General features: G+C 43.8%; 1 protein-coding gene across 3 annotated transcripts; it reads left to right on the top strand.

The window, feature by feature from the left end:
- Window positions 1-4212: 4212 nt before the first annotated feature.
- On the top strand, window positions 4213-24465 carry SPN (sialophorin). Of its 3 annotated transcripts, XM_061588937.1 has the most exons (5): window positions 4213-4324; window positions 7446-12028; window positions 12614-12764; window positions 20847-21007; window positions 21093-24465. In XM_061588937.1, the coding sequence occupies exon 5, from the start codon at window positions 21147-21149 to the stop codon at window positions 22314-22316; it is 1170 nt and encodes a 389-aa protein (XP_061444921.1). In that variant the 5' UTR covers window positions 4213-4324; window positions 7446-12028; window positions 12614-12764; window positions 20847-21007; window positions 21093-21146; the 3' UTR covers window positions 22317-24465. The 3 variants fall into 3 exon arrangements, 2 of the variants coding, with proteins under 2 accessions (XP_061444921.1, XP_061444920.1); XM_061588936.1 differs by lacking the exon at window positions 20847-21007; XR_009758359.1 differs by lacking the exons at window positions 20847-21007; window positions 21093-24465 and adding an exon at window positions 17101-17629 and having other exon boundaries at window positions 4214-4324.
- Window positions 24466-25456: the final 991 nt, after the last annotated feature.

Genomic DNA, 25456 nt, shown 5'->3' with positions numbered 1-25456 from the left:
CCAATACACTCTGACTATTCAGCGTTACTTTTTAATGAGAGATCAGTTAATAACAAGACTGCCTTCATCTATGATCTTATTAAAGATGAACGCGCTGATTTCGCATGCATAACCGAAACCTGGTTGGAAGACTCAGGAGGAGCTAATTTAAACAGCCTTTGCCCCCCGGGGATACTCTGCCTTCCACCAGCCTAGACTCGATAATCGAGGAGGGGGTGTAGCCTTTATTTATCGTGAATCCATCTTTTTATCCAGATCACCTTACAAAAATTATCCAGGTTTTGAATTCCTTGGTCTAAAGCTTGGTCATCAGGATCCTATTGTAATCCTATTAATTTATCGTCCTCCTCATTCCCTAACTGATTCCATGTCGGAACTATTTGATCTAATCTCAGGACTGATGTTGGAGTCCCCCAAACTTTTAATGTTGGGAGACTTCAACATTCATGCGGACTCTCCTTCTCTTCGGTCAGCACAAGATTTCTTGACCATGATGTCCACTTTGGGGTTACAACAATTAGTGCAGGCCTCAACTCATACTCAGAGCTTGGAAAAGTTACTTTTTTGAACTACAACTCCCATCAGCCCAACCCACTGGCCATGCTGGCTGGGGCTGATGGGGGTTGTAGTTCAAAAAAGTAACTTTTCCAAGCTCTGCTCATACTGCAGGCCATACTCTTGACCTCATCTTTCAATCACACCTAGATATAAACGACTTCCGAATAGATAACATTGTGATCTCTCCATTGCTATGGTCTGACCATCATTTGATTCAATTTAAATTATCAGCAACATTTTCTTCTCCTAGGACTACGTCCTCTACTAAACTATATTGCACCAAAAGATTATTAGACCCAGATACGTTCATAGCCAGGCTAAAGAACTATGCAAGTCCTTCTATGGGAGTGCCAATTGATACCTTGACCAACTCGTGGAACAATATGATGACTGAAACAGTGGATGCAATGGCTCCTCTTCGCCCATTGAAAATAGCCAGACCTAAATCTGCCCCCTGGTTTTCGAAAGATCTATTAAAAATGAAACGTTCCTATCGGTGTCTAGAAAGGCGTTGGCAAAAGACAAAAAGCCTAGCTGATCGAATACATGCAAAGAAATTTGCCAAAATCTACGCCTCTGCTAGACTTGCAGCTCAAAGACCCTTCTATTCGATGGCAATTGCCTCAGCGGGAAACCAACCAAAAGAACTTTTTTGCAAGTGAATGGTCTTTTGCATCCGCCTCAATCCGTTTCCCATTCAGTCTATTCCCAGGCCCGCTGCCAAGAATTTGCCACATTCTTCGAGGCTAAGGTTGACCAGATTCGTTCTACCTTAGATTATACTGAGGTGGCAGACACAACTAACATCATACCAGAAACTGTCTGCCCCTCCGTCTACTCCACCTTTCGACCTGTTCTTCCAGATGACATCCCTCAGTTTCTAAGTAGAATGAATCCAACGACCTGTTTACTCGATCCATGCCCCTCCTGGCTTATAAAAACATCTAAAGCTGAATTGGCAAGTTGGCTCAGCATAATTGTTAATTCTTCTCTTCAACAAGGCCACTTACCTGAATGCCTGAAAGAAGCTATCGTTACACCATTATTAAAAAAACCCTCTCTTGATCCCACATTGCTAAACAATTTTCGCCCTGTGTCCAACCTGCCTTTCCTGAGTAAAGTCATCAAAAGAGTCGTAGATACACAGATACAAATGTTTATCGACACCACCGACTGCTACGACTCCTTACAATCAGGTTTCAGGCCAAATCATGGGACAGAAACAGCCTTAGTCGCATTAATCGACGACCTTCGGCTAGAATTAGATAAGGGCAATTTGTCCCTACTAGTTCTATTAGATTTATCAGCCGCTTTCGATACTATCGATCATGACATCCTGCTAGATCGTCTCTCTGAAATTGGACTGAAAGGCATGGTCTCACAGTGGTTTCGCTCCTTCTTAGAAGGCAGGCTTCAGAAAGTTGCCCTCGGGGATTACTGTTCAGAGCCTTGGCCACTACGATATGGCATCCCGCAGGGCTCTGTCCTATCCCCAATGTTATTTAACATTTATGTGAGACCTCTAGGCAAGAACATTCAAAAATTTGGAATTCATTACCATCAGTATGCGGACGATACACAGCTCTATTGCTCTTTTCCACCAAATGCTAAAGAGGCTGTCCACCCCCTTAATCAATGTCTCACGGCAGTGCAGAATTGGATGACCAGAAACAAACTGAAGTTTAATCCAGAAAAGACAGAGGTCATCCTTATCGGAAAAAGTTCCCCCCCCAAGAAGCCGAAATTCTGCCATCACTGGATGGAGTGCTACTTCCTCTGAAGACTCAAGTCCGCAGCTTGGGCATAATTCTGGATTCAACCTTGACTTTAGAACCTCAGGTTGCGGCCGTCTCCAGAGCTGCATTTGCCAAATTAAAGCTGGTCCGTCAACTTCGACCGTTCTTAGGAATGTCTGACTTAAGAAAAGTAACCCAGGCCCTAGTAACTTCACGGTTAGATTACTGCATGGAGTATTGCTTCTGTTAATGGATGATTTGGAGAAAAATTAATTTATTTTGGTACAATTCATATTTTGGGGAGTGGCAGGTAGGGATGGATGAATCTGTGTTTCTCCCAGTTTCTCTTTTCTCCACTTTTAAGTTCAGTTGTGTGCATTTCCACATCAGTTTGCAATTTTTTTTTAAAAAAAGTCCTCATGAAAATTCATTAGCATTTTAGTGAACATTTCTCCTAGTAAAGACATTTTTGCAAAGCAAGTTTCCCTAACACCATGTATTTCTGTATGTTATTTTTGCGAATATATGCATTTTTATGGAGACTTTCCCCTGATACATGCATTTTGGTACACATTGCTTGGCTGGAGAATGATCAGAAAATTGGGAGAAATGTGAATGTTGAAGGATGTCTGTGTTTCATTTTGTGTTTGCTTTGGAAAATGTGAATTAGGAAGGTTTTTTAAATGTGAACTGCATTGAATGTCTCTCCCATTCCTAGCATCAGGGAAAGCACAATTGGGAATGATAGCCCTGAACGGAGGGATGGAAGGATCTGCCAATGTCAGTCTCTCAGCGTCTCATTTGTCTAATCTTCAATTTGGTTCTCCGCATTTCTGCAGCAAAAAAATCATGAAAATTCTTTAGAATTTAATGCGAATTTCTATGTATTGATATACAGTTTGGACTAATGTACACATTTTTGCAAGCGATTTCTTGTAATATAATGCATTTTGTATGTTATTTTCACTCATATGATCAGTTTTATGCACACTTTCCCCTAATTTATGTATTTTTGTAAACATTGCTTGGCTGGAGAACTCCATTGATTCAGAAAGGGCAAATTTGATAAATTTGGCTTTAAATGCAAACTGAATCAAATTTCTCCCCCGTCCATTGTCCTGATCATTTTAGATTTGCTTTGCATTACTGGAATTGTATTACTGTTTATAGTACTGTTTATAGATTTTATCTTTTTGCTTCCTTCCACCCTCCATCTTCAGCTGACCAGGGCTTAATAATCAGAATTTAACGTATGCAATTGTCATATGTAGCATTTGCTGATGTCTTGAACTTTCCCCTTTGTGGTCATACTGGAGTCTTTGTTTCTTTTTAAACAGCAAAATATTAAAATGGTGATTTAAAAATATGAATGGATGTGATGAGAAGAACCAGATGGCAGATAATGGGTAGATGAGAAAGGGACTCTCTAGCTGCAATCCTACTTATCCAGGAGTCAGTCCCACTGAATTCTATAGGACTCACTTCTGAGTAAACAAGATTAGGATTGTGCTGTCTGCTCTCAGTGATCATGGGGGTCCTATAAGCATTAACACATCCATGCATGCACAAACTTTAGCCACAACAGTAGTGAGTACAGAGAGCATACAGAAAACAAAATCAAGGCCCAAGGCATTTTGCTGCCTGAAGTAGATTCCAGACATGTATCCTGCACTCGGGTCAACAGTTTAGAACAGGAATGGGGAATGTGTGCTTCTTCCCATATTGCTGGACCAGGAGGGAGCAGCTGGTTCGTCCCCTGGGGCCACCACTGAGAATGCCCTCTCCATAACATCTGACAGATGATGGTGGAACCACCAAGACATTTTCTGGACTGAATATTAAAGTGCTGGGAGGAAGACATGGAGAAGCCTTCCCCCTCCCCCCCCCAGTCCAGTAGCGATAAAAGAAGACGTGCAAGAGGAGATAAGCACTTGGCAGCTTCAAGAAGCTTGTTGATGCCTTGCAGATGTGCAGACCTGGGGAGAGGGACTGGTGCTGCTCTGCTCTGAAGACAACCAAGACATTGACTGGTAGGATGAAGCCCACCCCCACCGTCAGTCTTCTGCCTGTTCTTTGCATGTGCTGCCCTTTTCTGTCAGCTTTTGCCTTTCGAGGGAAAAAATGGGTTGGGAATTGTATTTTTCTTTGGTAAGGTTTTGTTCCAGTCTAAGTTCCACCTTTTCACCTCCACTGTTTTTTTTTCTGGGAGAGAGGGAGGCAAGAGTTTGAATTTTTAAAGTGTTGGCCCTAGCAATTTGGGCTCGGCTTCAGGTGGCAAAATGTCTTAGGCCGACATTGTATTCTTCACTGAACTGTATGTGAAGCTCTTTTTGCCTGGCATGGGGTTTTGTGCATTTGGCAGATGAGTGACAGGTAGAAATTCAACAACATGGCTTGGTGCCATGCAGGAGGGGTACTTCTATCCACTGCATTTCTGTGGGTTGTGCAGCTGTTGAGAGCACAGAAGCCCTGCCAGGAATAAGAATGGAAGGATCTGGCAGTTTCAGTTCTCTCGGTTTTTCTTTTTTCCAATCTTAAATTCAGTTCACATTTCTGCAGAAATTTGCTTTTTTAAAAAAAATTATCTTCATGAATATTCTTCAACACTTTAGTGCAAAGTTTTCCTAATAAACACATTTTCTATGCAGTTTTGACCGATGTACACATTTTTTGCAAGTGATTTTTCCTAATAGAGTGTATTTTTGTAAACATTGTTCGACTGGAGAACTGAATTGCAAAATTTGGATTTCTGCAGATTTTGAGGAACGGCTGTGTTTCGGTCCTCATATTGCTTTGGGAAGGGCAATTTGATAGATTCGCCTAGATTCATCCCTAGCCAGAAACGAGGTTCCTATTCTAGATAACTTTAATGAGACCAATACAATTATCCAGTCCATCTCCCCCCCATTGCCTTCATGCATTATGATGGCTCCTATTTTCACCCAAGAGTCCAAGCCCCTTTTAAAGGGCCATAAGGATGGAAAGCAGGGGTTGCTTGAAGTTGCCACCTTAAGAGTTGATGGAGCAGGTACACAGGTCATCTGCTCACATTACATAGTAATTATATTTACATTTGCAGCTACATATAAGTTTACATATGCAAATTCAGTGTAACTCTGCGCCATCTTCTGTTTCCTTTTTAGATGATGTGTTTCCTCTTTTTTGGATGTGGGTGGATGTGGGGAGTGAGACATTTGTCCGTCTGGGAGCAAGTGCTGTTACTTATGTTAAGGCCTTCTGAGATGGTTGTTGTAGCTACGAAGCTCTGCCCCCACATCCCCAGGCAGAAAACAGCCAGAGCTCCTGTCCATATTCCTAAGGCGTACTGCCTCCCTTTTTAAAGTTCTCCTACATCTCCCTTCAAAATGCATCCTTTAATTCAATACATGGTTCTGTCCTTCTAGATTTGCTTGCAACTCTTTGTTCATTCTTCTGCTGCATATATCATCTTCATTTCAAAGCTGATAACCACATTGATATGAACGTAGTACAAATCAGGTCACCAATTTACCCCTTGTTTGCAAGACCATAGAAAGGATGGGGTCAGCTCCAGATATTGGCAGCCCCTGGGCAGGGGATTGGCTGTGGAGCGCCCTGAGTCAGGGCCAAAAGAGACACAGTGTATAAGCTCTCCATGATCTTATCTTTTTTTTTTAATATAGGTGAAAAACAGATGATCAAGGCGGGGAAATCAATTGTATTTGGTATTCTGAACCCCCTCCCCCCACCAGCAATGCTATTTTTAAAAGATATTGTACAGGAAATTGGAAAATGTGTACTTAAATGCATGTTTTGTCACAAAATGCATAGTGAATATGCATGTTGTCCCAATGCAAACATTTCTAAACATATTTTATCCTAAAATACCCATTTTGTAATGCATTTTGGCACATTTTTCAAGCTGAAAAGTGTACTGCAAAATTTGGCGAAATGCAAAATCTGAAGGATAATTATGTTCTGATCTGGGTATTAGTTTGGGATGTGCAAATTAAGTCAATTTGCTTAAAAATGCAAGCCAGACAAAATTCTCCTCCATCCCAGTTTGACATTGGGAGAACCACTCACCAATCTCTCATATCACATGTCATTTGGCCCTCAGAGGCTTCCATTCCCCCAGGGAGAAAGGGTGCCTCTTGCTCAGCTCCACAATCCTCAAGACCTTCTAGGAAAGCTGAGAAGAGAGCTATAATAGGGAATTGGGATGGACATGGTGCTTGGTCCAATCTGGCAGGCCCTGTCAACATCTATGAGCCTTGGCAGATGCCCAACGCTGCCTGGTGTTGGCGCCAGCTATGAGTAGAAAGAAGAGGAATCAGAGAATTGAAAGACGTGAGCAGCAATAAGGTTACAGCATGTTTAGGAATGTCTGTCCAAACAAAACAAGTCCAGAATCTCAAAAGACTGGATTCTGTACCCATTGCCACATTACATGGTTTTTTGCCCTGTACTTGTGTAGATACATCCATTTTAAGATGTTGAAATATGAGTTGTGAAAGAATAATAATATTTTTAAAATGTTTTCTCTTTCTGGGCACACAGCACAGCTACTTTACTACGTGCTCACAAACAAGGGTTCAGCATCACCATGGAACTTAAATACATCAGCGTGGTGAAATGTGGTCAGCTGATGTCAAGGATAGAAATAGGTGTCTTGTGCAGCATTCACATTCCATGCAGCTAGTGGGGAAGGGGGAAAGAAGTCCACAGACCACATTGATACCACCGACTTATGGTTCAAGCCCTATAGGAATCGTGGCCTCAATCCAGTTATAATCATGCTCAGTCAGTCGCTGTATGTGACAAGTGACCTCCCTGAAAGTAGATGGAAATGTCTTGTTGACAGACGAATGGGAAAGCTCACCTCCACCCAAATTGTGTTGCACGAGTAGAGGCCATAATGAAACCCTTGCATCTGGCTGGGCATAATGACGTGGCCACACGCTAGAGACAGAGAGACATTAATTCGTACCCAATTAGATAGCAAATCAAACCTACCTAATTTGCATTCTCCATGCAAAATGCAACTATCGTTTGAAATTTGCTCTTTGCCATTTCTGTCTCTAATTTCAAAGTGAGGTGTTGAGCTATTCTCCTGATCTCCTCTCTTTGCAATATATTCTTCTGGAAATTTCTTTTACCTTTTGTTCTCAGGTTGCTGTTTCTCACTGCTGCGCCACACATCGCTAGCCAAGGAGGCCTTTCCCTCTGGAGTTCTGCCACCATGGAAACAAGAAGATGCCTCCTCCAGCGAATAATTGGCCACAGCGTGCCCTTTGGCTTCCTTATTCTTTTAATCACGGCCACACGTGTTGATGCAGAAGCACCTGGGACAACCGAGAGCAACCCCACATCCTCTCAAGAGGGGCCTTCTTCTTCCTCCTTGCCTCATTCTGTCGAGTCTGTTGCAAACACATCCATTAGCCATGCCTCTCATTTGGTGGTCACAAAGACTTTGAGTGAAGGAACGGCTACTCTCAAGAACACCACTGGGAGTTTGTCTGGCACACACCCAAAGGTGCATTCAGGACAGGCTAAGGAGGAAACAGAAACGAGGGCTACTCTCAAGAACACCACTGGGAGTTTGTCTGGCACACACCCAAAGGTGCATTCAGGACAGGCTAAGGAGGAAACAGAAACGAGGGCGGATGACATCAAAACACTTGATGCCAGCGGCTCTGAGCCTGATGACTGTCTCTCAGCAAGCCGTTCAGAGAAGAGTCATCTTGGAATAACAGTGGCAATAGTTACCTCTGCCCTGTTGCTTCTGAGCCTCTTCTGAGCCTCTTGATTGATTCAAAATCATGAAGCCAGCTCATTAAGGGATATGGTAGGATTGCCTTATGGGCTGCAAATATGGCCTGGGAGACCTCCACTTCCACACACATAAGCCCCAAATATAGTGTGTGTGTGTGTACATTTTGTATTTCTTGAAACAATAGCTCTGAGATCTGCCTCTCAAGGTCTTGGATTGTGCTATAATGACGCGAGTGCACCTCTAGATTACCTTCCTGTCTTCTGAAGAGTTTCATATGTATACCAACATATCCTCGAAAACGCACAAGATGCAGATTAACCTGCATAACTTTTACAGCTCCCCACCTAGTCTTTCCTGTGTTGATCTTGTTTTCTGTTTCCCTTTGGTTGTTCAACTGTTGCTGTATGATCAGATTGCCCCAGATTGCATCCCCTCCTGCGGCTTGCCAGTTCTCTTCCCTTGTTACTTTCATTTCTTCAGGGCCCGCAGCCTTTAATGACAGGCAGAAATGTCCAAATTGAGCAAGCGAAATGCTTCTCATCACACTATCTCCACCCCTGGAGAAGATTCTGCTGCTAAATCTAAACATTTCAGGCTGTTGTTACAGGTCACTGAGGACAGCAGAGCCAATGAAAAAGCCAGTAACTCCTGCTCTCTGCTAAGCCTCATGCCTATATTGCTCACATCTCCCTTGCATCATAATGAGGGATGGGGGAGAAATTCAATTCAGTTCACATTTCAAGCCAAATCGATCAAATTTGCACTTTCCAAAACAACTTGAGAACCGAAACACAGCCATCCATCCAAATTAGCACTTAATCGAATTTTGCAATGTAGTTCATCAACCAAAACTGCATACGTTGAGGGAAAGTGTGCATAAAATGAATATATGAGTGAAAATAACATGAAAAAATGCATTATTTGATGATATTTCTTGCAAAAATGTGCATTAGTCAAAACTGCCTACAGAAATGTGTATTAGTACTAAAATACTGGAGAATCTTCATGAGGTTTTTAAAAAACAAAACAAAACTCTCAGATTGCTGCAGAAATGTGGAGAACTGGATTTAAGACTGGAAAAATGAGAAATGGAGGGAAGAGAAATTGACAGATCTATCCATCCCTAATTGTAATCAAGTTTCTGAGCAACTGGCTGCTTTGAGCAGTGGGATGGGGAAATAGCTTTTGAACCATCTGGGCAAAACAAAGAAATGTTGCATTAATGATATACCTGAATGTTTTGTGTGTGATTGTTTTTGGCATTGCATTGTGCAGGGAGGGGAGGTTTTAATCTTTCCTTCCCCAGCCACAGTCTTGGTAAAAATCCTTCTTGGGTTCCATGGTGGAAGAAAGGTGGAATATGGATAGATATTGCTCCTCCCCCTCCATGGTAATTAGCATTAGATGAAAGCCTCCCATTGCAACCAATGGGAAACTTTCCCCACGCCCCACTCAGGTTTATTGCCGTTGGGGGGATTTTTACCAAGATTGCAACTGAGGAGGAAATGCTTAAAACTTCCACTGAGTATTACTTCTGAAAGTGGATTATGCATATATATATTTGAGATCTTGCAGGGAACTGGGAAGGATTTCCTGGTCATTTTAGATTGCTATATATTACTGAGTTTGCATTTACTTTTCATAGGATTTTAAACAAATTATCTTAACCCCCTTCCTCCTGCAACCAAAGTTTAATTTAATTTAATTCATATAGTTTTGATACTGGTGTTTTGAACTTTCACCTGTGTGTTCATACTGGGAAACAAATATTAAAAGAATGATTTAAAAATATGAACGGATGTGATGAGAAGAACCAGAGTGCAGATATCAAGCAGATGCAAAAGGGACCCTCTAGCTTCAGTCCTAACCCCACTTACCTGGGAATCAGTCCCACTTACTTCTGAATATACAAAGTTAGGATTGTGCTGCCTGGTGTCTATGATCATGGTGGCCCTACATGCATGACACACGAGATTTACATGCATGCATAGACATTACCCACAACAATGATGGGTACAGAGAGTCTACATGCCACAAAATCAAAGACCAAGACATTTTGCTGCCAGAGGTGGAGCCCAGATGTGTATACTTCACTCGGGCCAACAATTTAGAACAGGGTTGGTGAACCTGTGGTTTTTCCAAAGTTGTTGGATTGCAACTCCCATCAGCCCAAGCCAGAATGGCCAACAGTCAGGAATGCTGAGAGTTGTAGTCCAACGTCTGGTGGGCCACTGCTTCTTGCCTTTATTTACTTCCCGCCTTTTTACGGTGCTGCCTGAAGGAGATTGCTTTTCTTCACCCCACTCCATGGCAAGGCTAGCCCTGGTTTTTATATATATATTTGGAGGATTAATTTCCTTCTTTAGACAGAATTCTCAACATATTCAAACAGGAGGGGGACCCTTTTCCAGCCCAAGGGCTGCATCCCCTTCTGGGCCACCTTCCAAGAATAACGTGGCAGGTGGTGGGCAGGATGAGTAGCAAAAGTGGGCACCACAATAAATGTACCTTTGGCCTTTGTACAGTAGGCTAGAGTCTGCACACACCCACGCACTCCTCTGCTCAACCCTATCCAGGCAAGCAGGAGTCGTCAGAGTTCAAGGACACATTGCAGCCAGGCAAAAACAGCACGGTGCAAAGTAGGACGGGTGAGGGGCAGAGTACAGTCCAGGGAGAGTTCTGAGGGCCACATAAAGAGGCCTGGAGGGTTGCGTTTGGCACCTGGGCCTTTATCCCCACCCTCAAATTTAAAAAAGGTACACGCCAAAGTCATAATAAAAACATCCAATGAATTGTTTAGTGTGGAGACTGAACAACAGCCAATAAAATCAAACAAAATCAAAGTGGCACATTAAAACTTCAATAAGTTCTTTTAAAGCTTCCAATGGGAGCTCTTCCCCAATGCAAAATACATGTGTTGGGGCCCCAATGCAGCAGCAGGAAAGTGGTTAAATCCCTCCTATCTCCCATTTCAAGATCCTCATGTGGACTAAGCCCCACCCACCCACCGCTCTGTCAGTTTGGGAAACAAAATACTTGTGCTCAAAGACAAACTGTGTAGGTCAGCTCGTAAATGCTGAAATTCCCAATTTTGGTGGACCTTACCAGGAAGTTGGTTCTGTCACCTTCTTTATACAGCTGGTATAGCACAGTGGGGAGGACAGTCTGGCTGGGAGTCCAGAGTCTGTGAGTTCAAATCCCTGCTCATGTCTCCTGGGTGTCAAGAGGCAGCTAAAGATCACCCCACAGTGAGTGGCTCAAGGGTAGCATGCCCTGCCACCTGTGCAGCCGTGGGCAAGCTGCATAGTCCCAAGGAGCCCAGTTGCCCCCTAGCTGGCAGTTGCGGACAAGGAAGGGGCTGGCTTGTGCAGCTGTGGCAAGCTGAGCGGGCCCTAGCCAGCTGGGGAGGACTAGCCTCAGAGGGAGGCAATGGTCAACCCCCTCTGAATACCCCTTATCATGAAAACCCTATTCATAGGGTCACCATAAGTCGGGATTAACTTGAAGGCAGTTCATTATTTCATTTATATCCCACCTTTCTTCTAAACTCAACATGACGTGCATGATTCCCCCTTTCCCATTTCATCCTCACAACAACCCTGTAAGGTAGGCTAGGTTGAGAGATAGTGACTGGCCCAAGGCCACCCAGTGTGCTTTATGGACAAGCAGGGATTCGAACCCTCGTCTCCCAAGTCCTAGTCCGACACTCTAACCACCACTTGACCACACTGGCTGTCTCTATAGCATCTGCCAGATGATGATGGAACCGCCGAGATATTATCTGGACTGGATGTTAAGAGCTGGGAGGCAGACACTGAGAAGGCCCTCCCTCCCCCCCTTCCAGTGCAGCAGCGATAAGAGGAAGAAGGTTAATGGGAAATAAGCGCTTCAAGAAGCCTGTCAGTGCCTTGCAGATGAGCAGACGTGGAGAGAGGGACCTGGGCTACTCTACTCTGAACACAGCCAAGATCATTGACTGGTAGGATGAAGCCCCCTCCCCTCTGCCAGTCTGCCTGCCCCTCCCTGTCAGGGTTTGACTTTCAAGGGAAAAAATGGGCTTGTGAATTCTGTGTTTCTGTGGTAACACTTTGCTCCAACTTGAGTTCCACCTTTTCTTCTACTCCTTTCCTGTCTTCTTCGTACAGTTGGTTTTTTGCCTGCTGTACAGCTATTAGTAAAAGCAAATGAGCCCTGCTAGAAATGACATCAATCTTACTTTCTTTGGCCACTCTGTGGTTGTCTATCCCCCCCCCCAGTGGATGCAGGAAGCGAGGGCTGATTGTGTTTACTTACTGGCGAGGAAGATGCACTCTGCACCAGCTCAGAGGCACCCCTCATTTCTTCACCTATCCTGTGGGGATTAATCCAGGCATTGAGGGGTAGAGGGAACTTGATGATCCCTGGTTGCAAGAGGGCCCCTTGGCTTCCCCTATCCCTCCACTTGGGCCTAAAAGCCTCCCCTCCCCAAAAAAGCACCCACAATCTACACAATGGGTGGAATTAACAGTGTTGCCAACCGCACAAAGCCACTTCCTCTGTGAGTGTAACCGTTCTTCTTTTTCAGTATTTCTCCACTGCCACCACCTTCTCGGTTTCATTTACTCCTTCCTGCCTGACCAAGCGAAAAAATTGTCCCGGAGGAGGCAAAGCTGAGGCTGGCCACGCAAGGACCTTCCCTCAAAAGCTGGGTGCCATCCCAGCCTTCCTAGGAAAAGGTAGAATGGAGTCATTTCGTCGGGTGGGGCGTGGTGGGATGGAGAGCTGTTGATGGGGCTATGGCACAACTGAGGAGCTTTGTGTGGAAATAGAGATGGGGGAAAGTGTGTGTGTGTGACGGCAGTGGCTGCAGAACTGAGACGGGTCTGGACTGCATTTCTGAATTGCATTTGTTGCATTTTCATCCTGCCCTCATTCCAAGAAGCTTGGGTTGGCACAAGCGTTGTCTATTTTTCCTCACAACAACCCTGTGAGGAAGGTTATTGACTAGCCTAAGCTCACCCACTGCGCCTCCTGGCAGAGCGGGGATTTGAAGTCAGATGCAGATCAAACAGTTTGTCCACTAGTGGTCTACCCCGTGCTGGGATCAATAGGTATGGGAATGGGCTGGAAGAGCAGTGGAAAAGAGGCAGCGATATGCAGGAAACGCAGCCTCCCAGGGCCGGCTCTGCCATGCAGCAGAGTGAAGAAACCTGCTTCAGGTAGCACCATGACAGAGGAAGGCAGGAGTTTGAATGTTTAAAGTGTTGGCTCTAGCAAGAGGGGAATGCTCTTTGGGTTCAGCTTCGGGTGACAAAATGTCTTAAGCTGGCATGGCATTCTCCATAGGACTGTATGTGATCCTCTTTTTGACTAGCAGACGTCCTGTGTGTATAGCAGAGGAGTGACAGGCAGAATTTCAACAGGTGTAGCATGCTTTTGTGCCATGAAGGAGGGGAGCTTGTTCCAGCTGAATTCCTGTGGGTTGTGCAGCTCTTAAGGGCACAGAATTCCTGCCAGGAATGAGGTTGTAACCTTGGATAACTAATGGGACCACTAAATTTCTCTTCCCCTCTCCTCCCCGCTTGCCCTCATGAATTATGACGGCTAAAATAGGCTTTTTGGTCCTGTTTTCACCCTCATAATCCAGGCAGCTTTATGGTTTTACAGCAAAGCTTTCCTTAATGGAAGCTGGACACATTTCTTAACCTCTTCCCCGCTCATGAAAAACACGTGCCACAACGTGGATAGTCAGCATCATTTTTCGATAGTGATAAGTCACCATTACCATGCTGCAGGGATGAGTGAAAGTGTCCAGCCCCTGCTTTTTCCGGACATCCGCCTCTGCTGAGGTACCTCACGACAGCTTCAGAAGTGACAGAGACACACTGGGGAAGACATCACACGAGGGCATTTGGCATCTCTTGCCTGAGCTTCCTGTGTAGGAACTCGCACACGATGCTCCCCCAGGGTACGATGCAAGCGTTCCCCTTTCCAAAACTACATGGGAGACACAAGGCATCCCCTTGACAGGAGAACGGCCGTAGCTCAGTGGCAGAGCTCAGTCGGCATCTCCAGGTTGGGCGAGGAGAGATTCTGTGCCTGAAATCATGGAGAGCCACTGCCAGTCAGTGCAGACAATACTAAGCTAGATGGGCCAGCGGGTCTGCCTTGGGATAAAGCAGCTTCCTGTGTTCCCTGGTGGTATTTCTGTGGACCCTGAAGTAGGGATAGGGGAGGAATTTGATTTTGTTTGCGCTTGAATGAGAAGCTACCCAGTTAGCACTTCTGAAACCAAAACGTAACTATCTTTCAAAATTCGCAGTTGTCTGAATTTTGCAATGCCATCTTCCAACCAAAGAATGTGTACAAAAACACTTATATTAAGGGAAACTGTGCGTAAAAAATGCATACATTGGTGAACATGATGTACAAACGTGCATTATGTTAGGGAAAATCGCTTACAAAAATGTATACTTTAGTCAAAAGTGTATACAAAAAATATGTATTTTAGGAGACGTTTCCACTAAATTCCCAGTGATTTTTAATGGGGATTTTTTTAAACAAGGCAAATTGCTGCAGAAATGTGGAGAACAGATGGTTGGAAAACTGAAGAACTAAGAGAAACTAAAACAACATTTGCTCCCATTCCTACTGTCAGGGGCATGTTGCTGTCAGGGATATTCAGGGATATTATTCCAGGATCCTTCCCTGACTTGGATCCAGCCCTGTAATGCAGCAGGCTGATACAATCTGCTTCAGAGGGTACCATGAAAGGTGATGGGTGGGAGAGAAATTGGTGTCTAAATGGTGCAGCAATACTTTTTAAAGTATTGGGCCTAGCAGGCGTGAGGCACCCTCTGGGTTTTGCTTCAGGCAGAGAAATGTCTTGGGCTGGCAGCACCCTGACCGGATTAGGGTTTTGTGTGTGCGTGCGTTTTGTTTCTGCTTTCTTTCTTTTAACCGCTTCTAGCGTTTTTCATTATGGAAATATAAGAGAAATATTCGAAGGAGAAGTAGCAGGCGGGGAGAGGGAGAGGCCCTTTCCATCGGCTTCTCTTACTCAGCTGCCACCTGGCCCCTCGCTTCTCAGAGTCCCAGCAGCAGCGCGCCATTTTATTTATTAATTTATTATTTATTTATTTATTTATTACATTTCTACCCCGCCTTTCTTTTCATGACAGAAACCCAAGGCAGCTTACATATGATTCCCAGGCGGTCTCCCATCCAGGCACTGAGCAGACCAGACCCTGCTTAGCTTCAGCAGGGAGCTGGCCTCATATGCCTTCAGACCATAGCCTGGTCCAGAGACAGGCCTCTTCCGTTGGCCTGCTATGACCCATTTATAGTTAATATTTCTTCCATTAGGCATCTCAGGTTTTTCTGCTGAAAAGCAAAAGGCTGGTATCATAGACTTCACCCTTGCTTGTTTCCTTCTGAGAAGCCTCAGCTGGGTCTTCCCTGTTGATCTTAACAGGGAAGAGACAGTCCTTTACTTTCTGAAATGCCTTTGCTATCACCAACACCACCAATTGTCAGCTCCCTATTCATTCCCCAGGCACACACACACAGCCTTGCAGCTTCTAATCTCAGCTTTGGGATAGGGGGGTGTCAAGGGTTGGTATCGTCAGGCAGTTGCCACATCCCCTGCCTCAGCAGGGCAGGGCATTAACTGCCAGCCCTGGCTATTGTTGCCTATTTGCTTACTGTCTCCGAGTGACAAGAGACAAGAATGACAAGAGCGAGGAGAGGGAACAGCAGCCTCTGCTAGCCTCTCCCTCTTGGTGGCCATGCAGTCTGGGGCACATGATCAGCGCTGCCCATTTGCTTGCCTTCTTCCTCTGGGCCCAGTCTGCATGGCCACTGCTTGCCCAGGATTTCAGCAGGGAAGGCCTTACTTTTTCCTCTTCATACAATTGTACCCTGCCTTTCTTTCACCATTGAACTCAAGGTAGTGTGAACAGGTGGTTCTCTGGTAGGTTCCCATCCAGGCACTGCTCAGACTCAAAACTGCTTTTCATCCGCAAGATGGAAGCCCCACGTGCTTTTAGACCATACCCTTGGCCCTGGAAACTTTGCACATCGGTGCAAGGGGCTCTGTGAGGAGTTAACTATGCTGCTCCTACAACTGGCCACTTCAAAAGGAGTTATTCTCCTGGGTAGGGATGGAAAGACCTGTCAGTCTCGGTTTCTCAGTTTTCCAGTGATAAATTCAGTTCTCTACATTTCTGCAGTGATCAACGAATTTGTTTGTAAAAAAATCCTCATGAAAATTCCCCACCATTTTAGTGCGAATTTCTCAGAACAAACATATTTTTGTAGGCAGTTTTGACAAAGGTACACATTTTTGCTAGCCATTTCTCATCATTTAATGCCTTTTTGCGTGTTATTTTCACTCATGTGTTCATTTTTATGCACACCTTCCCCTAATATATGCATTTTTGTAAATGTTACTTGGCAAACTGCATCCCAAAATTAAAATAAGTGCAAATTTCAAAGGATGACTGTGTTTCAGTTCTCACATTGTTTTGGAAATTGCGAATTTGCTTCAAATGCCAACTGAATCGAAATTCTCACCCATCCCTATTCTTGAGTGGAAAATCCTGGTTGTGGCGCTGCTGGGCAGGCAGATTTTGTCCCTCCAAACCATTTGAGTCTGGCAACCTCAGTGTGTGTCTCAGGCAGAGCCCTTGCGTAGATCTGCCGTCTGGAGCCATTTCAAACCAGCCAACCAACGCAGGAGATGTCGGGGCTTGAACCTGGGGCTTTTGGGGTATGAGGCATGTGCTCTGCCATTGAGCTCTGAGTCATCCCTCATCAAACCCGTAGGTTCAAAAGTATAGAAAACACTTGCATCTATAACATATTCAAATGAAAACTAGAGGGGGAAACCTGAAGCGCGGAATCATGCACAGAGGGTGTTTCCCTAATTGCCTTTCTCAGCTGTCGGCCTGCCCCACGCTTTCCCCTTGCGATCCCCGACTTCCTGTTGCCCAAAAAGCTCATTAGCCTCACTTTTCTTCCTTCTTTCTTGTCTCTTTCCTTTCCTCTTCATTCAATTTAAATTGGGGGTAGGCCAACCCAGTAGGCTGCTGAAAAAAGGTGGCTACGTGATCTACTTTACAGAAGACAGTCCTGTACCGGAAGGACTCCCCTGGTTGAAGGGCTTCCTGGTCCCAGTAGTGGTGCAACTCGGTAATTTTAGTCCCTGAACTTAATGGTCTTACATTACAGTTAGATGTCTTGTGAAGTACACAATGAACACTTCCCCTCTCTTCTCTACCCCCTCCCACAATGCCATACTTTACAACTGCTTCTATAATAAACCAATTTCCCAACCCTGATAACTTTGTAAATGTCTGGCTGACTGCCCTCTAACTCGTACACATTTTTAAGAAGAAAACGTGCTGTGGTGATGAGTGTCAGCTCCAGTGGGATCTGTTTGCCACTGCCCCCATCATCTGCTGGTTGTTGGATGACCGTTTGGGAAGGGGCGTCCCCTGAGCTTCAGGACCATGGACTTTAGCTTCAGGACCCAGCCCTAGCTACATCTCTGGGTCCAAGTCCAGTTGAAAGATAAAGAACCCTAAGAAGTGAGAGCAGGAGGGGCCTTGAAGTTGCCCATCAACAGTGAGCACCTGGATAGCAGGAGGAACAGGTAGACAGGTCATCTGCTCACCGTCTTCTCTGCTATGGAGAGATGCATTGTATTTCTATTTAAATTATAGTAATTATTTCTAAGTTTGCATCTATACATATATATGTGTCATTGTTTGTTCTTTTTTTCTTTTGATGATGCATTTCCTCTTTTTTGTTGATGCGTAAGTTGCTACCTTACTGCAGATATGGGTGGATGTGGGGAGTGAGACATTTGTCTGTACGGCAGCAAGTGTTGTTACTTATGGTAATGCCTTCTGGGATGGTTGTTGTAGTTACGAGGGTCTGCCCCCACATCCCCAGGCAGAGAACAGCCAGCGCTCCTGTCCATACTCCTAAGGAATGTCCCTGGACTGGAGCCCCATTTTTAAAGTTCTCCTACATCTCCCTTGAAAATGCATCCTTTTATTTACCACATGGTTCTTTCCTAGATTTGCTTTCAATTCTTTAATTCTTCTACTACATATATCATATTCATTTCAAAGCTGCTAACCACATTTCTATTACTTTACCCCTTGTTTGCAAGACCATAGAAAGGATGGGGTCAGCTCCAGATATTGGCAGCCCCTGGGCAGGGGATTGGCTGTGGAGCTCCCTGAGTCAGGGCCAAACAAGACACAACATATGAGATCTCTGTGATCTGATCTTCCAATATAAGCAGATCTGAAAAGCAGATGAGCAGGGTGGGGTGGGGGGCTGAATCCCTTTGGGACAGCAAAGCTGGTGCTGGGGTGTGCTTAACCCCTTAACACCATCACCAGCAACAACAGCAGCAATCCTTCTTCAAAAAAAAAGTCTGTATGAAAATTTGTATTTAAATACGTACTTAAATGCATATGTATTTTATCTTGATCTACACATTTATATGTATATTTATTTATTTATTTGTATATTACCCTAAAACACACATTTTACTGCATTTTGGTACATTTTCTGATCTGAAAACTCTACTGCAAAATTTGGAGAAATGCAAAATGTGAAGGATGATTATGTTCCGATCTATTAGTCTGGAATGTGCAAATCAGGCCAGTTTGCTTAAAAATGCAAACCAAACAAAATTCTCCATCCCACTTTGACACCAGGAGATCCATTCACCAATCTCCCATATCACATGTTGTTTGGCTCTGAGGGGCTCCCATTCCCCCAAAGAGAGAGGGGGGATGCCTCTTGTTCACCTCCACCATCCTGGTGGCCTTTGGGAATTGGGATGGGCGCAGTGCTTGGTTTGATCTGGCACACCCTGTCAACATCAGTGAGACTTGGCAGATGCCCAGCCTTGCCTGGTGTTGGTGCCAGATATGAGTAGAAACCAGGGAAACGAAAGCCATGAGTTATAATTACAGCGCATTTAGGAACGCCTGTTGAAATGGCAAATGTAGAGTCTCAGAAAGCTGTATTCTGTACCCATTGTCACATTTTGTCTGCGTTCTTTTTCTGCACTTGTGAGGAGGCATCCATTTGAAGATTATATTTATTTATTTCATTTTGTTTATGAATTTCAACAATAAAAAACTATATAAAAACAATTTCAAATCCAGATAAAGATTGGGATAACAATCTTCACTTAAAAGGCTTGTTGAAAAAAGAAGGTGACATAGGATGTTGAAATGTGGACTGAAATAATAATAATCATTTTTAAAAACATCCTTCTCCCTCTGAGCGCATGGTGCAGGTGCTCTCCTTCATACCCACAAGCCAAGTTACAGCATCGCCATGAAACTTAGTGCATCAACTTGGTGAAATGCAGTCAACTGATGGCAATGATAGAAATGGGTGTCTTGTGCAGGACTCACACTCCAAACAGCTAGTGGGGAAAAGGGGAGGGAGCCCACAGACCTATTTATTTATTTGTTTCATTTGATGGTCACCTAATACCCAACAGTCCGTAGATGATTTACAACAGATTTAGAAACATACAATATAAAACATATTTTAAAACATACTATAACACAAATTTAAAACCATACAATGTAAAAACTTGAAGCCCAAACAAAAGAAAAAAGTTAGCACATCCCAAGGGCCTAAGGCCTGAATGAAAAGGAAGGGCTTTGCCTGGTGCCTAAAGATGGATAAAGATGGTGCCATTCATGTCACCTTTGGGAGAGCATTCCACAGCTGGGGGAGCCACTACTGAAAAGGCCTGTTCTCATGTTGCCACTCTCTGAGCCTCCCATGGAGCGGACACACGAAGAAGGGCCTCTGATGACGAGCACAGGGTCCAGGTTGGTTCATATGGGTCAAGGCAGTCCTTGAGACATTGAGGTCCTAAGCAGCATACGATTTCATAAGTCAAAACCAACACTTTCAATTGAGCCCAGAAACTAATTGGTAGCCAGTGCAGCTGTGCCAGAACTGGTGTTATATGTACTGACTGACTTACCCTTGCCAGGAGTCTGGCTGCCGAATTCTGGACTAGCTGGAGTTTCCGAACCGTCTTCAAAGGCAGACCCATGTATAACATATTGCAGTAGTCTAACCTAGAGGTTACCAGTATGTAGACAACCAAAGTTAGGCTATCCCTGTTGAGATAGGGGCGCAGCTGGGCCACCAGTCGAAGCTGATGGAAGGTACTTTGTGCCACCGAGGCTACATTGATACCACCTAAATATGGTTGTACATACAAGCCCTGTAGAAATTGTGGCCTCAATCCAGATAGAGTCATGCTCAGTCAGTTGCTGCATGTGACAAGTGACCTCACTGAAAGCAGATAGAGATGTGGATTCCCATCCCTGTTGAAAGACCAGTGGGAGAACTCATTTCCACCCAAACTGTGTTACACCAGTAGAGGCCACACTAAATCCTTTGCACCTAGAAGGACATAAGGATCTGGATGCACACTAGAGATAGGGAGAAATTCATTCATACCTATTTAGATATAAATTCAAACCTATCTAATTTGTACTTTCCAAACAAAATGCACAAACCAACCCTTTGAAATTTGGACTTCTCCAAGTATTTACAGTGTAGTTCTCCAACAAAAACATGCATACCAAAAAAGGTACAAAACTGAACACAACAATGCATATATTGGTGAAAATAACGTACAAAAAATCATTATATTAGAGGAAATTGCTTGCAACAATGTGCATATTATGCAAAGAGACTTGCAAAATGCATATTTTAGGTGAAACATGCACAAAAATTGCATGCACATGTTCTTGCAGGAACCATCGCAAACTGATGCAGAAATAGGCCAAACTGAATTTAAGATTGGAAAAATCATATGGTATTTGCATGAAATCCCAACCGATCACATGGACTGATGTGTAGATGCCTGCTTCCTTTGCCAGATTGGGCCGTTTCTGTCTCTAATTTAAAAGCATAGGTATTGAAATATTCTCTTTCTCCCCTCCATTTTCAATGATTTCTTCTGGAAATTTCTTTTACAACTTTTTACATGTTGTTTTCAGGTTGCTGTTTCTCACTAGCCAAGGAGAGGCCCTGTCCTTTGGAGTTCTCTTACTATGGAAACAACAAGACCCCATCTCTGCCAAATAATTGCCTACAGTGTGCCCTTTGGCTTCCTTGTTCTTTTGACCATGGCCACACATGTTGATGGCACTGAAGATTTATCCACATTGCCTGAGATCACCAAAGTTTCCATCCCTCCAGTCACCACAATTCTCACATCTGGAAAAAACGATATAGAGGGTCTAAGCACCACACACTTTCTAGAGCAGCAGCCTACTTCCCCATTGCCTCATCCCACTGAGTCTGTTGTACCTACAATTTTGTCTCCCAACAAATCCATTAGCAAGGATTTGAGTTTAGTGCACAAGGTATCTTCAGAACTGCCCCCTATAACTTATGGCCTAGCTTCAACAGAACCGGGAGCTACCATCACTACTTCAGACATCTATTCCTCTACTAGCCAGAAGATCATCCATGCTACAAAAGCAACTGTGGTACAAAAATCCCATATGACCACTGGCAAGGAGGAGACTTTCAGTGAAACAACAGCTACTCTCAAGACCACGTTTGGACGGCCATCAGTCTTCAAACCAAGGGCAAATTCAGGAAAGACTAAGGGGGAAATAATGCCAAGTATGACACCAAAACAGTATGTGCCTGATGACACCAAAACATATGATATCAGCACCCGTGGTCCCAGAAAGTGGCTCTTAACCACAAGACCAGAATCTGGTCTTGGTCAGTGGTCCTTAACCACAGTAACTATCACAGAAACAACAAGATCTGGCTCTGACCCGACAGCAAGCCCTTCAGAGAAGAGCCGTCTTGGAATAATTGTGCCAATAGTCATCTTTGCCCTGTTGCTTCTGATCCTCTTGATTGCTTTTCTGTATTGTAGGCGCCGTCGCCGCTCTGGCTCCACCAGCTTCAACGCAGGGTGGGCAGAGCAGGTGGCAGTGCCAGATGACTCAGGCTTGGATGGGGAGGTAGAGCAAGGGGCAGCGGCTGCAGGGGAAGGGGAGACAAAGCGCAACACCCTCACCACTTTCTCTGGTAAGCGTCAGTCGAGGGTGCCCTCAGTCGCCATGGAAGAAATAGGTGGGAAAGAAGAGAAGGAGGAGAGCCAGAAACTGCTTCACGGAGATGCTGGGCGAGCCTCCAGTCCAGAGGCATCTGGGGAAGCTAATGGCAAACTCCCGGAGCTCACCATGCAATCCCCTTAAGAGACAGGGTTCCCTCTATCCCCAGCAAACCAGGAGTAGATTTTTTCGCATCAACACTTCCTTGTTTTTAGGTTCCTCCTACAGTTGAACGCTCCCATGGCCTACACCCGTTCCAGTAGATTAGGACGCTTCATTGGCTTATCGTCTTCCTTGTCTCTTGGTCTGTTATGTGCGAGTGGAAGGGTGGGGGAGTGAATGAGAGAAAATCTTGCACCACCATTGTTCAGAAATTTCTGACCGCATCCTTTTTCCTGTTTATATAGTATATGTAGGGTGGAGACAAATACAGAAATAAATCAGGAGTTCTGGTTTCCCAGCCAACTTTGCCTCAGTCTCACCAAACCTCATTTTCCTTCTACAGGAAAAAAAGGTTTGAGTTAAGGTGGAGGGCAGTTTTTTTTGGGGGGGGCAGTGATGGAGAGGACATTGACACCTGTTTCTCTCTGTCTGTGAGATGGGAAATCCAGGGCTCTAAATAGGAGGGAGGCTGCGGTAGAAAAAACAAGCCTTAGTGAGGCTTTCTATTTGTAGCAGAAAGTTTTGATTGCTGTTTTCAGAAAGAGAGCAAATGAACAACTTCAGTTTTGCTACATTTTCCATGATGTTGAAAATAGTTGTGGGTGGCTCATGAGCTTTATTCTCAGAACCACTTGGGGGCGGCAGACCTTTAACACAAGTGCGAATAGGCTAACCAGATATCCCAGCACATTTCAAACCACCCAATCCTTTTCTTTATCTCCAGGCAGATAGACATTCCTGAGGATCTACAACAGTTGGATGTAAAATGTATGTAGGTTTATATATACACACTTCTTATTTAATTCAGGTGTCTTTCCAAGTATTTTCCATCCATTCTGCTTACTCCTTTGTATTATATAAAAAGAACATGGTTTCAAGCAGCCAGTGGCTTTTCTTTTTTCCGGCTAAAAGGAGCTTTTGAACATTACAGGGGTAAACCAAAGAAGCCATGAAACAAAAGTAAGGTCAATTTAGAAAAAAAATAACATACATTCCAGCATATAACAAAACAAACAAAACAGAAAACAGCATTCTAACTAGCACATTGCTGTAGCTCAGATATGTAGGTCGTGCCTCTGCATGGAGTAGATAAAGTGTGCATACTGTTAGAAAACTCTTATCTCTCTTTTCTAGGGGTGATATTCTTTGATCCTGAAGATTGTCACAGTCCCATGTGGGGCATAATCAGTCATGTAAGTCATCCAGTTAACAACTGGCGAACTAATATACAGATGAATCATATGGAGAGTTGCAGAAATGAAATAGCCTGGATGAATTCTGATTTTCAAGTTCTTAAGGATCTATTGCAAGTTAACCAGAGTTTAGGTGCTCCTAAATTCATCCCAACACCAAGATGAGTACAGTCAGGATATATTTAATTAATTCTGGGTCACCATTACAGGTGTGCACCAAAGTGGATTCTCACAGCCCATTATTAAGGATTGTTCCCAGTTAGCAGGAAAAAATGACAGAGGTTTAGGATACCTTAGAGGCTAACAGAGTAATCTGGTTATAAAATTTCATGGATTAGAAGCCATTTCAGCAGATGTGTCTGATAAAAAAGATTCTCGTCCATGAAAGGTTATGCCTCCCAATAAATTGTTTAGTTTCTTAAGATGCCACAAACCTCACAGTTGTTTTCGCTGGGATCAGAATTGGTAATCCTCTCATACTCATTAATACAAAATAAAAGTGTGATTTTGTGAATATGCACTTAGGGAATGTTTATCTACACTATGCACCTAAACTGAATTGGCTGTCATGACTTTCTTCCAAAGTTCTCTGCTACAGTTTTCTGAAGGTGTTAGAGCACTGCAAGATAGATGCTTTAATCCTCACGAAATTAGAAATGCCAAGATGCTTGGTGGAGAAAACATGATTTTGCTCCAGTTTAGATTTGTAATGTAGATACGTTGTCAGGCCATAACAATCCACAATGCTTTCCTGCACAAGCCCCATTGAAAATAGGATGAGCTGTGCAAACGCTCATGTGCCATTTACTCATTTGTCTCTCTCCTCCATTCAGCTTCTTAATAACTTTCTCTCTGTAGAGTTCACTGTATTTTCAACTGCAGTTCCCTTTTTTTTTTTGCAGAGGTTTATTTTTGCGAGCGCATGAGACTGTATTAAAGTGTATCAATAAAAAAGTTTTACTTTGGTTTAATTTTTTGGAGTCTGGTTTGTAATGCTGTTGAAGCTCACTATATTGAGCAGTTCTGAGTGACAATATACCTTAATATTTATTCAAACCAGGGCTGTAGCAACAGGAAGGTATGGCACCCCTCAGAGATATTCCAAGCCCTTTCCTAAATTTAAATTTAAAAAAGGAAATTTCTATTTTTTTTTATTTGTGGAAATATAAGGAAAAACAGTCAGGCATAAGCAAATTTGATCTTGCCTTCCAATCTCTTAGCCAATGAGCACAAAGTCACTGAGAAAACTGACATGCATTTTAAAATAAAAGGGTATAAACATAATTTGTTTTATTAATATTGAATATTAGGCTACTGTATGCAAATCCTGGCTGTTCTCCAATGGTTCTGTTTCCCATATCACTTCACCACCACAAAATGTCCGGTGATTGGCCTGATTCAAAACAGCCCTGAACAAACCTCCTCCCTCCACCCCTGCTTTATCAATGCCCCTCAACCCTGGACAGGAATTACTTCCTTCTAATACTGTATTTCTCAACAGATGAGGCATGCCCTCCTGGGGGGGGGGGCATATGAAGATCTCAAGAGGGGCATAAGAGTTTCAAAAAATATGTACAATACGTAAAATTTGAATAATGTTTAAACAATTATAAGTACTTTGATTTGCTTTTTTTAATTGAGCCCAACTTTTTATTTATAATTAAAAGTCACAATACTTCAATCCTTTTGAAAATTAAAATAAAATATTTAGGGGAAGCTGGATTGGAAGGGGTGTGTGGGATTTATATTGTTATGAGTATAGGGGTTAGAATGGATGATCCCTGTGGGTCCCCTTCCAGCCTCTGATTTGGAATCCTGTGCCTTGGAATGAGGAACTCGCTGTGCTGGTCAGATGGTTAAGCTAATAGAGTGGCCAGGTAGTTAATGGGCCTATTAGGTGCCCAGCAACTGATGAATGAGCCAGGAAGA

Source organism: Rhineura floridana, chromosome 11 (assembly GCF_030035675.1).
Source record: "Rhineura floridana isolate rRhiFlo1 chromosome 11, rRhiFlo1.hap2, whole genome shotgun sequence".
Lineage (NCBI taxonomy): Eukaryota > Metazoa > Chordata > Lepidosauria > Squamata > Rhineuridae > Rhineura > Rhineura floridana.
Note: the sequence above shows the minus strand (reverse complement) of the source record. Positions and strands in the feature narration are given on the sequence as shown.

Coding starts and splice junctions, on each gene's coding strand:
- SPN (XM_061588936.1), top strand. CDS start 21,147: ATGGAAACAACAAGACCCCATCTCTGCCAAATAATTGCCTACAGTGTG.